This window comes from Carassius carassius, chromosome 11 (assembly GCF_963082965.1).
Source record: "Carassius carassius chromosome 11, fCarCar2.1, whole genome shotgun sequence".
Classification (NCBI taxonomy): domain Eukaryota; kingdom Metazoa; phylum Chordata; class Actinopteri; order Cypriniformes; family Cyprinidae; genus Carassius; species Carassius carassius.
Window position 1 is genome coordinate 9,625,795 of NC_081765.1, and position 22,595 is coordinate 9,648,389.

General features: G+C 43.4%; 1 protein-coding gene across 1 annotated transcript in view; it reads right to left on the reverse strand.

Moving 5' to 3' along the window:
* The window catches only part of LOC132152574 (collagen alpha-2(IV) chain-like), a 101,876-nt gene that overhangs the window by 51,738 nt on the left and 27,543 nt on the right, over positions 1 to 22,595 (reverse strand). The window contains exon 3 of the mRNA XM_059561327.1: positions 12,676 to 12,756. Within this exon, the coding sequence (XP_059417310.1) occupies positions 12,676 to 12,756 (81 nt within the window). The remainder of the gene's footprint in view (positions 1 to 12,675; positions 12,757 to 22,595) is intronic.

Below are 22,595 nucleotides of genomic sequence, written 5' to 3' on the forward strand. Positions count from 1 at the left end.
AACTTTCCAAAAGTCACAACAAAGGATCCACAGAGACTCAGGGATCTAGCCGACCTGTTGTCAGAGCTACAAGCTGCCAAGGAAGATGGCTACCTTGCAGGCTTGTCATACTTGGATACCTCCAGAGGAATTAAGCCTATCATTGAGAAACTCCCATACAACATGCAAGAAAAGTGGCTTTACTTTGGTACCAGATACAAACAGGAACATTTCGTTAGCTTCCCACCCTTCTCCGTGTTTGTAAACCTCATCGCCATGGAGGCAAGGGCTCGCACCGATCCAAGCTTTAACCTCTTCACGCAAGCTCCAGCAGAGAGAAAGAGTAAATGGGAGAGGCCCATAAAGACATCGGTTTATGTTCACAAGACGCAGGTCTCAGGAACTGCTAAGGCCGAGTGCAGAGAAAGTATGGAACGAGTTGATCCAAATAAATACTGCCCTTTGCATAAAAAGCCCCACCCTCTGAGGAAATGCAGAGGCTTCCGTGAGAAGAGCATAAACGATCGCAAACAGCTTTTGAAAGAGCATTACATCTGCTTTCGCTGTTGCTCCTCCACAGAGCATCTTGCAAAGAACTGCACTGCTGAGTTAAAATGTACAGAGTGTGAGAGCACTGCTCATGTGACAGCGCTCCACCCCTGCCCACCTACCTGGAAATCTGAGTCGTCCCCTTCCACTTCAGAGGACGGCGGCGAGGAGGACAGAGCAGACATCCAGGAGGTCAAGTCGACGTGCACTCAAGTATGTGGTGAAGGATTGAGTGCCAGAGCATGTGCTAAGATCTGTCTCGTCAGCGTGTTCCCAAATGGATGCAGGGAGGAGTCCAAGAGAATGTACGCCATACTGGACGAGCAGAGCAATCGCTCCCTGGCGCGGTCGGAGTTCTTCGAGGTTTTTAAGATCTCCGGAAGCTCCTACTCATATACTCTCAAGACCTGTGCTTGAGACAGCGGGGAGGAGAGCCAGCGGATACACTGTGGAGCCGGTGGACAAGAAATTGAGCATTCCTCTGCCTACACTCCTCGAGTGCAACCAAATCCCTAACGTTCGCTCCGAGATTCCTACGCCGGAAGCAGCCTACCATCATGCCCACCTGAAGCGCATCGCCGACAAGATTCCGCCTCTGGATCCAGACGCCAAAATACTCCCCTTACTGGGTAGAGACATCTTACAGGCACACAAGGTCCGAGAACAGATAAGTGGCCCAGGAGATGCACCGTTTGCTCAAAGGCTTGACCTAGGATGGGTTGTCGTCGGCGATGTGTGTCTTGGAGGTGCCCACAGACCACTTGAAGTGAGGAGTTACAAAACAGCCATCTTAGAGAACGGTCGTACGAGTTATCTTCAGCCATGCAACAACCAGATCAGAGTGAAAGAGGTATTTGGTCAAGTGCCTAAAACTCAGCATCATCCTGCACCTACCTCCACCTGTGGCTTAATGATGCTCAGTGGAGACTGCCTGGGGCAGACTGTCTTCGCTCGTACTCCCGACGACCACAGACTCGCTCCATCCATGGAGGATCTAGAGTTTCTGAAGATAATGGAAGCTGAGTGCTATCAGGACAGCTCCAAAAGTTGGGTTGCACCTTTAGCCTTCCGGTCGCCAAGACAGCGGCTGCCTAACAACAGGAAACAGGCTTTCGACCGTCTTGTCTCACTCCGGCGCTCATTGGAAAAACGACCACAGATGAAAGCCGATTTCCTAGAGTTTATGGAGAGAATGCTTAAGAAGGCACATGCAGAAGTTGCCCCGCCAGTGCAGCCTGGACAAGAGTGCTGGTACCTGCCCCTGTTCGGTGTGTACCATCCTAGGAAGCCAGATAAAATCTGTGTGGTTTTCGACAGCAGCGCGTCATGTGAAGGAGTGTCACTCAACGATGTTTTGCTCACTGGGCCCGACCTTAATAATAGCCTTCTAGGTGTTCTTATGAGGTTCAGGAAGGAACAGGTGGCGGTCACCGCCGACATTGAGCACATGTTCCACTGCTTTGTCGTTAAGGAGGACCACCGCGATTTTCTCCGCTTCCTGTGGTATAGAAACAACGACCCTACCTCCGACATAGTGGACTATAGAATGCGAGTTCACCTCTTTGGGAACAGTCCCTCGCCTGCCGTTGCAGTGTATGGTCTGCGACGGGCAGCTAAGGAAGCAGAAGCCGACTATGGCAGTGATGCAAGAAGATTCATCGACCGCGAGTTCTACGTTGACGACGCTTTAAAGTCCTTCGGCACAGAGGAAGAGGCCATCAGCGTCCTCGGGCGAGCACAGAAGATGCTTGCAGCTTCTAACCTGAGGCTGCACAAAATTGCTTCAAATCGACTGGCAGTCATCTAAGCATTTCCAACCGAAGATCGCACCAAGGACGTCAACAACCTAGATCTCTTTGTTGATGATCTGCCCATTCAACATAGCCTTGGATTGTTCTGGAACATGCGCACAGACACCTTCATGTTTCAAATCAAAGAAGATCAGAAGCCATTCACTTGCAGAGGGGTACTCTCAACCGTGAACAGCCTCTACGATCCTCTAGGGTTCCTTGCACCCATCACGGTTCATGGAAGACTGAAACTCAGGGAACTCACCACGCAATCAGAGGACTGGGACTCACCTCTTCCCAAAGACATGGAGATTGAGTGGACTAGATGGAAACAGTCACTCCAAGACCTAGAGGGGCTCCAGATACCACGCCCCTATACGTCCTTCTCCACCGCAGGTGCGCTAAGAAGAGAACTCTGTGTCTTTGCAGACGCATCAGTCAAGGCTATAGCAGCCGTTGCCTACATAAAGGTGACAAGCCACCAAGAACAGACTGAGATTGGCTTCGTCTTCGGGAAGGCAAAGTTGGCCCCCCAACCTGGTTTAACTATCCCTAGACTTGAGCTCTGTGCGGCTGTACTCGCCATTGAGATCGCCGAGATGGTAGTCACAGAGATGGACACAACATTCGACAACGTCACCTACTACACAGATAGCAAGGTTGTATTAGGGTACATCCAGAACCAAACAAGGAGATTTTATGTCTATGTACACAACAGGATCCAACGAATCCATCAATCACCTTGTTCTGGTCAGTGGAAGTACGTCCCAACGCACCTCAACCCAGCTGACATTGGGTCAAGAACTGTGACACCAGCTTTGCTTAGCAGCACAACTTGGCTCAAAGGACCAGCCTTTCTCCATGATGCATCTTCGTATTCACCTGAGCTTCCAGAGACTTATAACCTTATTGACCCTGACACTGACTCTGAAGTGCGTCCTCAGGTGGTGACAAGTCTCACACATGTTACCAGAGATGTGGTGCACCCACAACGCTTTGAACGCTTCTCCAAGTTCAGCACTCTCCTCACGGCCATAGCGCACCTCATCCACGTGGCTCGTTCCTTTGCCCACTCCACCCAGAATGAATGTCAGGGCTGGCACATCTGTCGCTCTACAGAGGAAGAGTTGCTAAGGGCCAAAGTGTGCATTGTGAAGAGTGTCCAGAATGAGTGCTATGCAGAGGAACTTAAGTGTATCAACTCAGGATCCAACATCCCATCTTCCAGCAGCCTGTGGAAATTGCACCCCATCATGGACCACGATCAACTTCTTAGAGTGGGAGGTCGGATTGGAAAGTCAGATCTGAGCACGGACGAGGCTCATCCCATCATCATTCCTGGCCGACATCATCTCGCAACCCTGCTTGTGTCTCACTATCATGAAGCAGTGAAACACCAAGGAAGACATCTGACCGAAGGTGCCATTCGAGCGGCAGGGTTCTGGCTGGTAGGAGCTAAACGCTGCATCAGCAGTCTGCTTCACAGATGTGTCACTTGTAGAAGGCTGAGGGGGAAGACTGAACATCAGCAGATGGCAGCTCTGCCGGCAGAACGGTTACAAGTAGCACCTCCTTTCACCTACGTAGGTGTCGACGTCTTTGGACCATGGGACATTGTCTCACGCCGCACAAGAGGAGGAGTCTCCAACTCTAAACGATGGGCTGTGATGTTCTCATGCATGTGCTCAAGGGCAGTTCACATCGAGGTAATTGAAGCAATGAGTACCAGCAGCTTTATCAATGCCTTGAGGAGGTTCTTTGCAGTCAGGGGCCCTGCAAAGCAGATTCGCTCTGACTGCGGAACTAACTTCGTCGGCGCCTCTCGTGAGCTGGAGATGGACAAGACTAATCCAGGCTTCAACAGTGTGGAAGAGTACCTGGACACACAGAGCTGCACCTGGGTATTCAACCCGCCCCACGCGTCCCATATGGGTGGCGCCTGGGAACGCATGATTGGCATTGCCCGCCGTATTTTGGACTGCATGCTGCTTGAGCAGAGGAGGTCTCACCTTACACATGAAGTTCTGACCACACTTATGGCTGAGGTAGCTGCAATCATGAATGCTAGACCGCTCATCCCAGTATCATCGGATCCGGAATCGCCTGTCATCCTCACCCCAGCAATGCTCCTGACTCTCAAGACAGGATCTGCTCCTCCTCCTCCGTCAGGAAGCTTTGAGGAAGCACATCTCATCAGAGAGGAATGGAAGCGGGTTCAGGGCCTAGCAGACATGTTTTGGAACAGGTGGAAACATGAATACCTCAAAACATTGCAGCTTCGGCACAAATGGCAAGGAAAAAGGCAGAACCTCCAGGAAGGAGACATAGTTCTCTTGAAAGACAATCAGGCAAAGAGAAATCAATGGCCTATGGGCATCATCACAAAAACCTTTCCAGGAGAAGATGGACTGGTCCGGAAGGTTCAAGTGGAAGTCGTCAAGGATGGAACCAGAAAGGTTTTTTCTCGGCCCATTAAAGAAGTGGTTCTGCTTCTCTCTCCAAAGACTGATTCTGTTAATTAATGTGGGCTCTTTAAAGACCCCAAGCGGGGAGTGTCATGCCGCTTGAAAATGTGTTTGTTTCAGCAGTTCAGTGTGGTTTGTTTATCTTGTAACCATAGTAACTTAGTACTAGTGCATGTGGGGAAATAGGAAGTAAAATTGCCATGCGGTAATCAGCTACAGGAATGTGTGAGCTCTATCAGTCGTTCTGAGTCAATCGCTTTTCCTTTTTCCTTTTTGCTAAGGCAACGTCTGTAAGTATTTCTCATCGTGTAATATTTGGTTACTGCTTACTTTTAAGTTAGTAAGATTATTGAGATGGTTAAATTAGTTTGTTTATTGCTGCTGGTTGTTTCTACTAGCTTGATTGTGTTTATCATATAGGCTACACTGCTATGTTAGTTAAGTGGTGCTACTTACACTGTTATTGTGTATTTGAGTTTGATTAATAATATAGACATCTCATTGTACTGTATTGCAGTTTCACAAAATTCCCAGTAAACTTCATGGAAATGAATCAACTGTGTCCTGGAGTTTCTTGGGAGTGTTTAAGCTGAATGGAACATAGCCCATGACATTTATTGTCTAATATAATATCATAATTGTTGTTTTAACGATGTGAGAGCGGACATTATGTAACAAAAAAAACAAACAAACAAAACACATCCTGAGAGTCTTTTACTGCTGGATGAAGGCTTTTAGAATGCTGTTATAATGTTTAAAATACCCTGTAATAATAATACGTTTTTTTAGCAGCAATTCAGAATATTAGAATGATTCCTGAAGGATCATGTGCCTGGAGGAATGATGCTAAAAAAATCAGCTTTGAAATCACAAGAATAAATTATATTTTAAAATATATTCAAATAGAATTTAGAGTTATTTTAAATAGTCAAACAAAAATATTTCACAATATCACTGCTTTTGCTGTATTTTGAGTCAAATAAATGCAGACTTGGGTAACAGAGGAGAATCTTTAACAAATCATTACAAATCTTCCTGTTTAAAAACTTTTGACTGGTAGTGTATTTTAAAACGAGTTGGTCATCAATGGCAGGCATGGCAAAAAGTTAATTCTGGACCCTGATCTGAGAGATGGAGGATGCTGATATGATATAATAACGCTCTGTTTTCTTCACATTGTAGACCGATAAGCTCTTTAGGAAGATGTTTAGGCTAAGACTGACTGACTGTGAATCAGTCCAAAGCAAGACTTCTCTACAGGAAATGTTCCTGTTTGAGACAAGCAGACAGATGTTTGGAACATACGTCAATCCTCGTGCATCTTTTCAGTTGCCTTCATCTTGATTCCTTTGAAGTCACTCGTGGTGATTTTGGTTAGATCACTGTTTAGACTGCCCACTGAGTGGAAACTGCTGGTCTAAATCCTGTGTTGAGACTAACACAACAAACAGGGCCTTTAATAAAACAGGGGAATCTTTATCATGAAGTCCAAATAGACCACAGATATTTAAAATAGCCATAAAAGAGTGTTTACTAGTCTACTGTTAGGGCTGTAGTGATACACTAATCTCACGATACGATACGATACACAGTATTCAGCTCACGATACAATATATATCACGATATTCAGCCAACAATGCGATTCGATACAATTCGATACGATTCTATATAATTTGATACCTTTACATCATTTTCTGATAGATTTAAAGCGCACAGAGTGATTTTGGTGACATCTTGTGAGTGTTTCATTTACTTGGATTTAATTAATTGAAATGAAAACTCAAAAAACATCAGACAGCTTGCAAAATAAATGCTGGACAAAATTAATCAAATATGTGTTGAGAAAATTAGTTTAATTTATTGAAACAGTGCAAACTGTAGCTTAAAAGCCTTTGAAAAGTGCAACATTGCAATTAGTAATTAACAATGGAGTTAAAGTGCAAGTGGCCTGTTCTGAACAGTTTCTTTGACAGCTTTTTAGCTTGACACTGAACATGAGGTAGCCAGTCTAGCCATCAGGTAAGTAAACATAGTAGGACCATGGCTTCTCCAAAACATCAAATAATTAAAGTCACTAAGAACATTTAACTTAAAACTTAGCTGAGTATTTTAAGGCCTGTAAGCCTACACGTATGTGAGGTAGCCAGTCTTGCCAGCAGAAAAAAATAAACCATGGCAGCCAGACAATAATTCAAGTTGAAAAATGTTTTACCCATCTTAGCAAAGTAGCTTAAGGCCTTAAGTGAACACTAAACTGCGAAAAAATGCGATTGCCATATTTGACGCATTGTCAGTCACGATTACTGGATCCTTTTCTTTTTTTACTGGATCCCCACTCAGCGACGGCCTTTCTCAGATGTTCTGCCAGGTTGTGTCCGGTGTGGCTTTGGTTATGTCCCTGGTTTGTAAAACATACGTAACAAGCTCCCATTCCTCGTTGATAAAGTGGGCCGTGATGGTGACAAATGCTTCAGTGGTGCGCGAGGTCCAGCCGTCGCATGTCAGGGCAACTCTCTCCGCGCTGGCCAGGGAAGCTTTAATGTGTGCCCTTGTCTGAGCATACAGCCCAGGAATGCAAACCTTGGTGAGGTGTTTGCGGGTTGGAATAGGATAGTGGGGCTCCATCGCGTTCACTATGCACCTAAAGCCGGGGTAGGCAATGGACTCTGTAATTTTCTGCGACCGTGGTGAAGCAGATGGAAACTTGTGGGAACAACCGCCATCGATGTCCAGCGTAGTTTGTTTTGGGTCACGCGGCCGCTGCTGCTTTGGGTCCTCCGTAAACATAAACTTGTCCAGGTGGTGACGTTTTAGTTGCGATCGTAAATTTGTGGTATTGCCGGAATATTTTACGTTAGTGCCACATAGCTTACAAACCGCGACGCTTTTATCCAAGTCGTTGCTTTCCTTCTTTTTTTTAAAACCAAAGTGCTCCCACACATCTGCTTTTAAGCAGGCGGGTGCCGGATTTATATTCGCCGCCATTCTCTGAATATCCTCTCTCTGACTTGGTAAACAGGAAGAGGTAGACGTCTGCGTCTGTGTAAAGTTAGTACGGGTAACTTGCTCTACAGCAACACTAGCGGCTGGCTGACCAAATCACTCTTCCTGCAACGTGAACTGGGGTAAACACGGGGAATTTGAATGGGACCTATGTATTGATACTCGCGGCTAAAAAATCTATACTTTCTTTGGAAAAAAAATATCGATTTATATCGCAGAATCGATAAAATCGCCCAGCCCTATCTACTGTGAATGTCATTATGGTATTTACTCGTCCCTTGTGACATATTTGTTTCATAAAAACAGGTCATTTTTATTTTATTTTCTTTTTTTGCATTCTAGTATATTGTGTTGTTTAAAGGAAACTGCAAAAATCTATGCCATAAAACTATTTGGACCCTGACATTTTCTTATTTGATTGTAAAATGTCAAAATAAAGGAATAAGACAGGAAATGAACATTTGTCCAAAACAACATGTTGCATGTCTTTAAAGGAGACTAATCATCAAAGATGCAAAAACCCAAATGACTTACTAACAGGAAAGAAGGAGAGGTCAGGATAAGCATTCAACATTTGGAATTTGTTATGGGAACTTTTTCATTGAAGTTGTCAGGGTCTGTGTTTCCTGTGAAACAGCCATTTAATGCTTATATGGTTGGCACTAACAGGCTTTGGGCCAGTCTGTTCTACAGAAAGTTATTCAGGCTGTATGACTTGTGCATTTAAAAGAAAGATTCAAGGTCTGAATGTTACAAGGCAGGAGTACATATATAGATAGGTAGTCTTATATGTGGGGTCAATTTATTTCTTTATCAATGAGAATAATTGAAAATTATAGAGAAAAAAATGCTTTGAGCTGAATAAAAAAAGAAGAAGAGTATCTTTCATTATGGATGCATGATGAAATAAAGATGGAATTCATCAGAATTATTATGGACTAGAGAGGTCTGTCTGAAAGAGGAAAACTTCCATAGTGATCCAGGTGATCTCGAAATAATAATAAAACAAATCTACTTTGCTTTTTGCTGCCTGAATTACTCTGTAGTCTTCAATATTAATCAATTTTAACTGTAGTGAGAGTAAAGGCATGGACTTGGGCAAGGGTGTCCAAACTCGGTTCTGAAGGGCCACTGTCTTGCAGAGTTTAGCTACAACTTGCCTCAGCACACCTGCCTGGAATGTTCTAGTATGCATGTACGACCTTGGTTAGCTGGATCATGTGTGTTTAATGTGGTTGGAGCTGAACTCTGCCAGACAGTGTTTCTAGAGGAGTGGGACTGGACACCACTAAACTAGGGTGTGTGTGAAGCAGTAGACACTGACAGCAAATGAGTAAACAGAAGCTTGTAGTGAGACAGACACTAGGGATTCAGGAGCCCTACTGCATCCTCTCTCTCACACAAACACATGGATGTCTATGAAAGGAGAAGCAGGATGCACAACTTATTTATACCAAACATTGATCCATTTATAGAGAATACATTTTTTACCCAGCATCCAAAAAAGACAGGCAAGAGGAACTGTGCCTCTTTCCCACCAAGATAAACTATTATAAGAGCCAAGCAATTATCTGATGATAAACATTCTGTTATACTTCCTGCTAAAATACAGCCATACATTCTGTGGGTCACTTACTCAAAATAGGATTAGAGTTCATTTACTATCCTTCTGTCACTCGTCTTCACTAAAGTCAAGTGTATTAAACATTTCCTCTCATCAAGTCACAACTCACATCAGAAAGGGTATTGATTTGGGTTATTCTGACTGGCATACACTTCAGGTCCGTGGCATCTTTTAAAACTATTATTCTCAGCTAAGCTGCACAGTGCCCAACACAATACAAATTAGTTTCACATTTATTTCCCACTGGCCTCACATCTCAAGGCCAGGCAGAGGAGGGTCACAAGCAGTGTTGGTCATCTTACTTGAAAAAAGCAATTGGTTACAGTTAAAAATTACTTCTCCCAAAATGTAATTGAGTTAGTAACTCAGTTACCACTTTGTAAAAGTAATTAGTTACTCAGCAAAGTAACTGTGACGTTATTTTTTATGTTCTATAACGCTATTACGTCCTATAACATCTTTAATATATAATATGTTTATATTAACTGATTAAAGAATTAAAACACTATAAGTATTTTAGAAAATGTTGTATTTATTTGAACTCAATAGATTGCAGCCTGCCGTATGATATGCATAGAAATAAAAACATATAAAAAATAAATATTGAAAATAAAATTCAAGTGCAAAATTAAGACAAACAAATTTAAACTTGGGTAAAAAGAAAAAAAGGGAAACCTGGCCATTAGTGCAAATCTCTGTAACTGTATGTTAGGCCTAAAGTTACTGCACAATAAACAGAACACTATCCAACTCTTATGGTGCGTTCACACCAGACGAGAATAGAGCGTCTGGCGCGAGTGATTTCAATCTTAAGTCAATGCAAAGATGCGAATAGACAACCTCCAAAAATCAGCAAAACACATTTTTAAATAAACCGCATATTTGAGTTTAAAACAACTACATTCTTGCATGAAATACTTTTAAAACTACATTTCATGACACGATAACAGTAATATTTAGAAAATTATCTGAATAAAAATGCTGGTTGAAAATGCTGCGTGAACTAAACTGGCAGATACCCCCCATCACCCCCCCCACCCCTATGACGCGGGAATGAAGCGTATGACCTCAAAATGTTCAAGGGTCCAACTACGCGTGAATAGCGTGAGTTATTCGCACAAGTCGCGTATGATTTGAACACAGCATTAAATATTCAGTACAGTAACATGTTAGCATGTGTTGATGTGAGGTGGTTCATAAGATTTGAGTTGCTTGAGGCAGACTAAAGTCTTTTTTCCTGGGCATAGCGTGCATGTTACAGAAACATTCTTGCCTTTAATTTCCGGTAACGTTACTTCCAGTTCGAGAACGCGATTATCGCTGATGCAGTCTTGTGTTTAGTGGTTGTCAAAACGTGCAGTGACAGTGAGACAGCATGGGCAGGGCACCGCCCACCCAGCCAATCATCATGGGATTTGCAACGGTGTCAGGCAGCTGATGTGTAGCCACTAGCCAAAGCATTGACACGTCATGCTTTATTCAACCAAATTGTAGTAACGCGAAACTTTAAATTCTCAGTAAAGATAACGCCGTTGCAACGATGGGAAAAGTAATTAATAAGATTACTCCGTTACTGAAAATTAAACTCTGTTAGTAACGCCGTTATACTCAAACGCCGTTACTCCCAACACTGGTCACAAGAGACCTAGCGAGAGACATGAACTGTGTCCAGACATCTGTAAGGCTGTTTTACCCTATAAACATCATCCATGAACACATACATAAAACTGAGGACTATACAAAGAGTGTAAATGTGTGCTTGGCTAAAGTAAGATGCTGACAGATCCTGGAAGGAAACAACACTGTGAAATTTGATATTGCGTTTGCATGGAACAAGTTTTACTTTCTTGTGCCAAGTTTGCCACAAGTTTGCGGATGCTAAAGCATTGTTAGCTGGTTGCTATGTAGTTGCTGGGGGGGAGGTTTGTTGCTTTATATTTAGTCCCTGTATATGGCTAATATCACAAAACAAATCACTTTGTGATGGTATAACGATGCAAATCCTGTTATGCATAAAAACTATAATTCAACAGTGAAAAGCTGACTTTTTATATAAGAATGTCGGTAATACTTCAGTACAGGGACCAGTTCTCCCTTTTAATTATTTGCTTATTAGCAAGGCTATTATTAATATACTGGGGGTTTATTAGTACATATAAAGCACATATTCTGCGTGACCATATTCTACATCCCTAATCCTAACCAATTCCTAAATTTAACAACAATTGAACAACTATTAATAAGCAGCAGATAATGAGTTTGAGGCAAAACTCGTAGTTAATAGTTTGTTAATACAGAGAATTGGACATTAGAATAAAGTTTGACCAGAATGTAAAACTGAACGGAAATATGACTTTTCAAGTGCGTCATAAATCTATAAACAGGGAGAGTTTGTCTGTGATTCCTTCCCTTTCAGTCTCTTCCCTTATGTTCTTCCCAAACCCCTTTTCCTGAAACAGTACAGTGCAGGAAAAAAAAGTCAACTGAACTGACATCTCAAGTCATGCTCACAAGGACCTTCATATCCTAATGTTTGCTAAGGAATGTATTTCCTCTCTCCCCCAACCCTCTCTAAGGAGCTTTACTTTCACCACAGATGACGACAGGTCACAGATATGGCGAACAAACAGACATGGTGTCTTGTACAGCCTGATACACTGTCAAACACCTACAATTCAATTTGGATTTGGATTGTACTGTAAAAAATCTGAAATGCTAAAATGAAGACATGAAACTTTTTCGAGTGTGCTTTAGGCCAAAATATCTGTACCAACTGTAACCAACACAGTAAATTCAATATGAGTTCAACAAACTAATGATGTTTCGAGTTCAATATGCTTGCATTTTGAAATGAAGCTTTATTGTGCATTCTTGATGTAAAAATCTGTTTGGATTTTCAAATACCAATATAAATGATCAATTAGCCATTGAATGATTTTGTCTCTCAGATTAGAATGCAAAGTACATTTACATTTTACATTTTCATTTATTCATTTAGCTGACGCTTTTATCCAAAGCGACTTACAATTGCTATATATGTCAGAGGTCGCACGGCTCTGGAGCAACTAGGGGTTAAGTGTCTTGCTCAGGGACACATTGGTGTCTCACAGTGGATTCGAACCCGGGTAGTATATTCCTTGACAGATTTTCACTAGTTCTGCATTTTGCATTTTGCATATTCCAGTGGTGATGAATTCACATCCAACACAGTAGAACTGGATTGATAAAGATGCTGGGTTGGGTTAGCAGGCTGAAACAGACTTACCCTCGCACCCTTCTCAGGATAACACTGACACCCTCCACTACAGTCTCTCCCCCCACATGGTCCACCGCTCTTCTTAACTCCCTGAGAAAGAGAGAGAGAAAAAGACATGGTAAGATGGCACATGTTGACATTGTTGGGTTATGTTCTTATTCTGTGCCAACATATGTTATGCCATAGAAAACAACAAAGTACATTTAATGTATAGCATGTTTAGAATTATAAACAACAGACAAGAATGCTGCAAAGTTGTGACGTTGGGCAAAAGGCTGTCACAGTGCTATTGTTTTTTTTTTTCTCTGATAAAGCTTGATATGAATTCCCATCACGTTCCAGACACTCTCATGACTAAGAGAGTGTTTTACTTACTAAAACAAGAACATACAAAAATCATCAACCACTTATCTTCCATTTTTATTTTGGAAGAAAATAGGTGGTTGATGGTTTGTTTTTATTAAAACAGACAGATTTTGTGTTATGGGAAGATCACATTAAAGCTTTTACCATGCCTTTACCCTTTATTTTTGATACTTCTCAGCCCTGCACCATTTTATTTTTACTAATTTAGTGTATATTTAGTACACATATAATGTTAATGTTATGAAATAAGCTTAACAAAAGACTTTAGCAAGCAACCATTCTGTTAAAAGTATCAAATGTCATTTTCATCACACAATAAACCATAATAATGTGAGATCTGAAGCCCATGACTGAACAAACACCCAACTCAAGGAAGTCATGGCCTAGTGGTTAGAGAGTTTGACTCCTAACCCTAGGGTTGTGGGTTTGAATCTCGGGCTGGCAATAACACGACTTAGGTGCCCTTGATCAAGGCACTGAACCCCAAACTGCTCCCCAGGCGCTGCAGCATAAATGGTTGCCCACTGCTCTGGGTGTGTGTTCACAGTGTGTGTGTTCACTGCTCTGTGTGTGTGTGCACTTTGGATGGGTTAAATGCAGAGCACGAATTCTGAGTATGGGTCACCATACTTGGCTGAATGTCATGTCACTGTGAATCAGAAAGCCTTTAAACAATGACTTAGCTGGACAACTTAGAACCAACTAAAAAATTTGACCATAAACCTAACTTGTGACGTGCTTTAACCGCAGGAATTCAGTTTAGGGGGTCTGCAAATGAACATTACTGAGCTAATGAATACATGATTTATTTTTTTGTGAGTGAGAACCTTATTTATCGGAGGGTCTCATTCTATGACGGCAGCACGTCTGCTCACACCTACACACTGATCCAATAGACTGCTGAAACAGCCCTGTGTGTCCATGAAACATTTAAGGCCAAGACAAAACTGTCTGCTGTTTTTCTTGCTGTGCGACAAAGTGATTAAGACATTTTGTCTTGTTCATCTGATATGAGATGCTGGGCAACCAACAGACAAAGGCCACATTGAGTCTCCTGCCTCGAGTCACAAATAATCCTTTTAAAAGAGACCACAAGCAGATTCATGGTCCTCTAACAGAAGCAAAAGTAAAGCTGCATGTCCTTCCTGTAAAATATTCATTCTGCAGAACCCAGATTTATAATCAAATTAAACATTTAAATATTGAATATTTATCAAAAAGGAAAAATCTTAAGAGGATAGTGTAACAAATCAGCCTAATATCAAATATTAAATGGTGGAAGTAGGTGTACTGCTATTAATGATCTTGAATCTAGTGACTCCACAGGGAAGCATTGTTTTTCAGAAGGTGGGAAAGATTAAGAACTAAACAGCAGCACAAAAGTCATGCCAATTTAAACAATGAGTGTAAGACAGGCCAGTTTTTGTTTATTGCTAAATAGTTTTTGATTACAGCCGATGATGAGAGGACTATTGTGTTCTGTCCTGTTCCACCCCACGTTCTCCCCACAAACAAAAAAAGACCGTTTCCATTGCTACCTGGAAAAACATTTCCCTACAAGTCTGAGACAACGATCACCTGATTGGCATTTGCCCACTCCCGACACAAGCCATGAGTATTCACTCAGGAGTGTGTTTTTGTGCATGGAGGATGTTTTCCAAATCAAACCACTGGAGGACAAAGGGTAATGAGTAACAACGCTGAGATATACCAGAGAAAGCTTGCCCACGGCAGCTCAGTGTCCTTTCATCCGGTCTTGTAATGACCATACTATGACAGAAGCTGAGAGTTTCACAAAGATATGAGGATTTTATTCCTACTTTGTGGTTGAATATTGAAGAAAATAAATGTTCTTGTCAGTACGTACTGCAGTTAACGGGGTGGATCATGTGTTGGAGCCATAACCTTGTGGGCTGCTCTCTGGCATATGATGAAAACAGCACCTTAGGTGTCCCGAGTTTGAGTCCGAACTTGATGTTCTTTCCCAATCCTGTTCTCCTATACAAATAAAAGCTTCTTTTGTTTCTTTTTTTTTTTTTTCTATCTAAAAGGTCATCGTTCACCCAAAAATGAAACTACTATCATCATGTATTCCCACTCATGACTTTCTAATCCTGTATGTTTTTCCTCTGTGGAGCGCAGAAGATGGTATTTTGAAGAATGTCGGGTTAGACCCAACATTGGATCCCTACTGGCTTACATCATGTGACAAAACAAATAAAAAAGTAAAAAATAAAATAAAAACAAATGAACAAATATAACTTAATTTGTGTTGAACAGAAGAAAACAGTTACACAAATCAAATGAGGGTGAATAAATGATGAATTAATGGTAGATTGGGGGTGTAATATAACTTATAACTTTTTGGAATGACAATATCTACAGCACAAAGGTAAAACCCCAATACTTTATAACTTTAACGTAAAAAAAAAAAAAAAAAAAAAGGTAAAATTGTGACATATTATTAAAATTAATAAAAACTAAAGCCTGAACAAACAAGTAAAAAATAAAATAAATAAATAAAATAATCCCTTTTGCTAATTGAAAGTTTGAAATTTTCAGAAGTATTTTTCTCATACATGGGAAAGTTTAAAGAGGGATATAAAGTAAACAATAAATAGCTTTTCCAAAGCCCTCATAACAGAAAGCATTTGGTCAGAGTGCAGTCTGTTCAGCCCTCACAGGAAGGTCAGAGATCTGTCTGTTAGAAAAAACAACAAACAATACCAGACAAATACATTGAGAACGAAAATACAGACACAGATTTGTTACCACAGAGGCCAAAAATGTCACAGACAACCCTGACCGCTAACACAAAAATGAAACTAAATAACGTAGGCATAGATTAAAGAGCAATGAACTGGTAATCGTCTTTGAAGCTCAAAGCCACACTCATAGAAAACAGTGCAGAGAAATGATGTGAAAGCATATTATGTCCTGGAGCATATTATGTATAATTATTATATATTTGTTTTAACTTCCAGTCATATTTATGGTACATATTTCAAAGGAATTGTGTTGTTATGCAGAAGGAAGTTGAGTGTTAAATAGGCCTCATTCATTCAAAAAGATATTTTGAGCCTCCTTAAATAAGAGACAGAGGCTCTACTATCTGCATTCATCTGCGATGATCATTCAACAACTATGCCCAAATCACATATAATCAAAGTCTCTGAGACTCAATCTATTAATTACTAGATTTTAACACATGCTGTAAATAATGACGTAATGATTGTTCATTTTTATACAGCATTGCTATAGAGAGACTCTGAAGTAGATAAAGACACTTTAGCAGACCGTATAAAGATAATGAAAATTTATTATAGTTTAAGCTTAAATTAAATGCAATTAAATCAACAGTACAAGTGCACCATCAGTACAATCAGCACTTTTTTTTTTGGAAAGGGTGGTGACAGTATGTGACAGCATGTATAAACCCTTAGTCTATAAATTATTTAAGCCTAGACTTTATGAACATGTCTAATAAAGAGGAAAGAGTCAAATAACAGTGGTCTTTGTCTTTTTCCTGTCCCATCGTCAATGCACCATTTGGCCTTGTTTTGACTCCATAGAGTGAGTGTTCACTGCTCCAAAACATATCACTTATTGTTAGTCTTCTTCAAACATACTGATTTTTGTGAGATGCTTCATATCGACTTGCAAAAAAAAAAAAACTACAAAAAAAAACTTAATACTAAGAGCACCTTAATATCAATAATGTGTTTAAATTGCATAGCAATTCCACTGGGCCATTTTAAAAGTCCACACAATTAGACAAGATTTGGTTTGATGTGTCTTGTTAGACATCACCCTTTGTGGTGTTTACTAGACAGCCTGTTGACATTATAATTACTTAAACATGGCATGTTTACATAACTGCGTGGGCACATGGCAGGAAAATGAATTCCACCTCATTTTCTTTTTTTTTTTTTTTTTTCTTTTTTTTGGGAATGCATTATTATGATAAAGAGAAAGAAAAATCCATTTATGGACGTCAGTATTTGCCTGTATACACAAAGACAACATGACTCATGCTATTCTCGATGCACCACAGTCATAGCTCTCTGTGGTTAACCACGTAGCCATAACTCCCACAATAATTTCAACATAACCATAGAACAGGTGTCTGGAACAAACTGGGATCCAGATTTTTCAGGCCTTTTCCTCTGGACAGTGAAATTGGCAGGAATCCTGATCAACAGCACAAAGAAATTAACAAATACAATATGTTCTGGGTTTGATTATAGGCTTTAGTCACGGCAGACGCCATGTTATTGTATCATGGATAAAGTCAAAGCTGTGAGGGTCAGATGGACAGTCTGTTGACCAGATTGTAATGTTTTTAAACTTGCTGTCATATGTTAAACTAATGAAATATTGACGTTTGTATCTTAAAAAAAAACGATGATGTGACATAGGACCTCAATATAGCACAAATGTGATAATCTGTGCATCTACAGGTACTCGTCAAAGATCATAGCCTTGCTTTCATTATTGAAAATTAAACATGATATCTATATTAACTAATGTCCACTGGAATTGAGGGACAACATATCAACATATCTCCAAACTTGGGGTTTGTTTCCCAAAAGCATCAAAGCCGAATATGATCACAAGTGCCATGGTTAGCAGCATAGTTCAACGTTTCAGTGTTTCTCATAGTTCCAACAAACATTCACAAACAGCATCACAAATTTGTGTGGTTGGAACTATAGCTCTTGAACTGTGGCTAGAAGCATACATAGTTTCTAGTTACAGCAGTATTTGTTAGGTGTAGGGATGTAATGATGTAATGAAGAATCATAAAAATGTTTCAAATCAATTACTGTCCGAGGTCGGCATTTCAAGATCGATGCATATGCATCATCAGGGTTTGTAATCGATGCATCGAGAAAATGAGTGAATCGTTACACTACCCTAGTTCTGTCTAATATCTACCTGGCGCTGGGTTGCCAAATAACCCAGAAATGTTTGTTTTTAACCCAGAATTTTATAGAGTGACAGAAAACCTACTCGGTTACTAACGTAACCTTGGTTCTCTCTAGAAGAGGGAACGAGTACTGCGTCTTAGCTAAGACGCTACGGGAAAAGTCTCTTTTCACGATACACTGAAGCAAAAAATTATCCTTAATTTTGAATTATTGTAAAGCGCATTTGCAGCAGCACACAGCCATAGGCGAGACGGCTCGCTCGCTCATTGGCTGCTCTGCGGCAACAGCTTCGTGCCCTCCATGCCACTTCCCGCCAAAACGGGTGTGGCCTAGCCCTAATAAGGGAGCTCGAAAAGGCTGACGCACCTGATTTATTTCATCGCAGAAGCGAACCAGAGTGAATCGTACGCACGGCAGAGAACGCAGTACTCGTTCCCTCTTCTAGAGAGAACCGAGGTTACGTTAGTAACCGAGTACGTTCTCTTATGAGAGTTCTCTCGTACTGCGTTTTAGCTAAGACGCTACGGAAACCCAATGTAAAGCGCCGTACGTGCAGAGATCACACACCAATAAACCTGGAAGCGACGCCCAGGATTTACAGTGCACAATCACCCGAGGGACTCACAGAGAGTCCTAGAACAGGAGGGGGGAGACCCTCCGTCCCATATCTAGCAGCTTCCGTAGACGTGGCAATATGACATCACATAATCAAGGCAAGGCCTGACCAATGTGGTAATGTGGGTCTTACGCAATACTGCCCATATAACAGTCGGCAGCGCATAGCGTTTGCGATCTCAGAGTTCCAATCAGGACCCTGATTCAACTATACCGACAACAGCTTTGCTTGTAACCTTATAACCTCTAGGTTATAACCTCTAGGTTATAGAACCTGATAAATGTAGACGGCGAGGCCCATCCTGCCGCCATACATATATCCTGTAAGGAGATCCCACTAGACCACGCCCACGACGAGGCGACGCCTCTTGTGGAGTGTGTTCTGACGCCCAGTGGGCACTGAAGGCCCCTGGAAGCGTAAGCTAACGCTATAGCGTCAACAATCCATCTGGATAGGCTATGTCTCGAAACAGCAATTCCCTTGGAACGTCCACTGAACGAGACAAACAGCTGCTCAGTCTGTCTAAAGACAGCAGAGCGAGACACATAAGTTCTTAAAACCCTAACGGAGCAAAGAAGACTCGAGTCTCCATCCTCTTCTGACACCGACAGGGCAGACAGGGAAATAACCTGAGCCCGAAACGGTGTGTTGAGGGATTTCGGCACATAACCGTGCCTAGGTTTGAGTATGACCTTTGAGTCATTAGGCCCAAACTCCAAGCACGTCGGGCTCACCGAGAGCGCGTGCAGGTCACCCACACGCTTCACTGAAGCGAGAGCCAACAAGAACACTGTCTTGAATGACAGATATTCATTCAATTCAATATTCATTCATTCAATATGAGGCTAATCGTTTGGATAGGCTCGAAAGGGGAACCTTTCATGGCCTCCAAAACCGTCGAGAGGTCCCATACAGGGACTGACGGAGGTCTGGGAGGATTCAGCCTCCTAGCTCCTCTAAGGAAGCGGATGACCAAATTGTTCCTTCCTATTAACTGATCGAGCGTTGTCTCAGAAAACGCTGCGATAGCCGCCACGTAAACTTTGAGCGTGGAGGGGGCTCTGCCCTTATCCAACAGCTCCTGTAGGAAGGAGAGAACCTCCGTCACCTCACTACTAAGAGGTGAACGTCCCCGAGCTGTGCACCAGCTGGAGAATACTGACCACTTCGAGGCATATAGCCGTCGAGTCGACGGAGCTCTAGCCTGAGTGATAGTATTTAGCACTCCCACTGAGAGATCAGCAGGTAACCGTTGAGCGCCCACACATGGAGGGACCACAACTCCGGTTGAGGGTGCCAAATCGAGCCCCTGGCCTGCGAGAGGAGGTCCCTTCTCAACAGCACTGTCCACGGGGCAGTGTCTGCTAACTGCATCAAATCTAGAAACCATGGTTGGTTCTTCCAAAGTGGTGCTACAAGCAGTACTGAGCATCTTGTTTCCCTCACCCGTTCTATCACCTGCGGAAGGAGGGAGACGGGGGGAAAAGCATAGAGCAGGCAGCGCGGCCACCTTTTTGACAGCGCGCTTTCGTTCTTGGAAAAGAACGCGGGGCAGTGAGCGTTTTAGTGGGATGCGAAGAGGTCCACTTCCGCCCTGCCAAATCTCTCCCACAGCAGCTGGACTGTCTGTGGGTGTAGAGACCATTCGCCCGTGGGAATGTTGTTTCTGGACAGTCTGTCTGGACCCAGATTCTGTAGCCCAGGCACTTGAACTGCTCTCAGCGAGCGCAAGTTGCGCTAAGCCCAAACCAGGAGGCGTTCCGCCAACCGGTACAGGTTTCGGGACCTGAGACGGCCCTGGCGATTTATGTAGGACACCACAGACATGTTGTCTGAACGGACTAAGACGTGGTGGCCCTTGATTCGGGGTCAAAAGTGCGTTAGCGCGTTCTCTACTGCCAGCATTTCCAGACAGTTGATATGTTGGAGCTTTTCCCGTTCTGACGGAAGTCCCCAGGCTTACACCTGATTGGTACCAGTCGTTCGCTGTCCAGGGTTTCAAGGCTGTAACACAGCTCTGATTGACCTTGAGACGCAACTGACCAGATATCCACGCTCTGCGCGGTACTCGCGCTTTCAGCCAGAACTGCAAGGGGCGCATGGCGGAGCAGGCCCAACTGAAGAACTGGTGATGCTGAGGCCATGAGACCTAGCATCTTCTGAAATTCTCTGAGCGGGAAGGTCGCGCCGCTGTGGCGACAGCCGCGCCGTCATGGAGCGTGAGTCCAGAGCTATACCCAAAAACAGTATCGTCTGACTGGGGTTCAGCGAACTCTTCGTCCAGTTGACACTGAGACCAAGTTTCTCGAGGTGATCGAGTAAAATGGCCCTGTGTTCCACGAGCTCTGATCGTGATTGAGCCAGAATCAGCCAGTCGTCTAAATAGTTCAGCACTCGCATGCCTCCGAGTCTGAGAGGAGCGAGCGCTGCGTCCATGCACTTTGTAAACGTACGAGGAGCCATGGACAAGCCGAACGGCAGGACTGTATACTGGTATGTCTGGCCCTCGAAGGCGAATCTCAAATATCGCCTGTGACATGACGCTATCTGTATTTGAAAATACGCGTCCTTCAGATCTATCGACATGAACCAGTCTCCTCTGCGAATATGCGCGAGGAGTCACCTGGTTGTAAGCATTTTGAAACTGCGTTTCGCCAATGCTTTGTTCAGCTGTCTTAGATCCAGTATGGGTCTGAAACCTCTTTCTTGGGCACTAGAAGTCTTTCTTGGGCACTAGAAAGTATCTGCTGTACAGCCCCCCTTCGCTTTGAGCTTGAGATACAGGCTCCACAGCCCCTTTGCTCAACAGTTTTGATATTTCGGCTCGAAGTAGGTGTGCTACTTCTGTTTTGACCGTAGTTTCGACGCGCGCTAAAAAGCATGGAGGGCGTCGAAAAACTGTAGCGAGTAGCTTCTCTTTATAATGTCTAGCACCCAATCCGAAACCCCTGGAAGCACTGACCATGCGTCTGCATGAATGGCTATGGGTTGGATGCGAATCGCACTCTGTTGGCTGGGCAACGGCAGCGCTTCGATGTGCTGCAACATGGGCGTTAAGCCTGTGACATTTGAGGCGGGGAGCGCGCTGATCACAGCGGGCAGAACGCTCGTCCTCGACCCCTCCACGGTGCTTAACCGAGTGAGGGAGGGCTGAGCGGGTCCCGTGGGACTCGTGCTGTCTGTGAGTAATTGTGGGCTGTGTGTGTAAGCCAGTCTAGCACGACTCGCTGCAGAACCGGAGCGCTTCGGGAGGAAGTGCTTGAATGCTTGCGACGCTTTCTGGTCCTCGACGAATCTCTCAACGAACTCGTTGACAGAAGATCCGAGGAGGCCAGCGGGAGTCAGCGGGGCGTCGAGGAACGCAGTGCGTTCAGACTCTGCCATGTATGAGAGCGTCAGCCATAGATGCCTCTCAGCCACCGTAGCGGAAGCCATAACTCGTCCCATGGCCTGTGCAGCGGATTTAGTAGCGCAAAGAGAGAGATCCGAAGCACTCCTCAAATCCGCGAGACAGATAGCCTCAGGTCCCATCTCGTCCAGCTTACGGAGGAGATCACCCTGGAATATCTGCAGCGTGGCCATGGTGTGTAGTGCAGACGCAGCCTGCCCAGCAGCAGAAAAGACCCGCGCGGGCGGGCAAAGGTGCGTCGCTATCGCCTGATCCACCGGCGGAAGTGACTGGTAGTTCCTGTTTTTAGCATCATCCAGTGTGGAGAATGCTAGTGAGACAGACGAACGAGTTCGTGCTGAATATGGAGCGTTCCAAGCCTTTGCCACCTCTTCGTGAAGCTCAGGAAGAAATGAGGCGGGCTTTGAGTTCGGAGAAGTACGCTCATCCGAAAGGAAACTACCATCCAGCCGGGAACGAGAGGGGGGCGCTGGTGCAGACCACTCGAGGCCGAGGCTCGTCGCGGCCAGCGTGAGCACTCGCATCAGCTCCTTCTCGATGTCAGCTCGTCTGCTGGGCTTCTGAGCAGAAGGCGCGAGATCCCCGGAGCTCGCCCAGCCCTCACTGC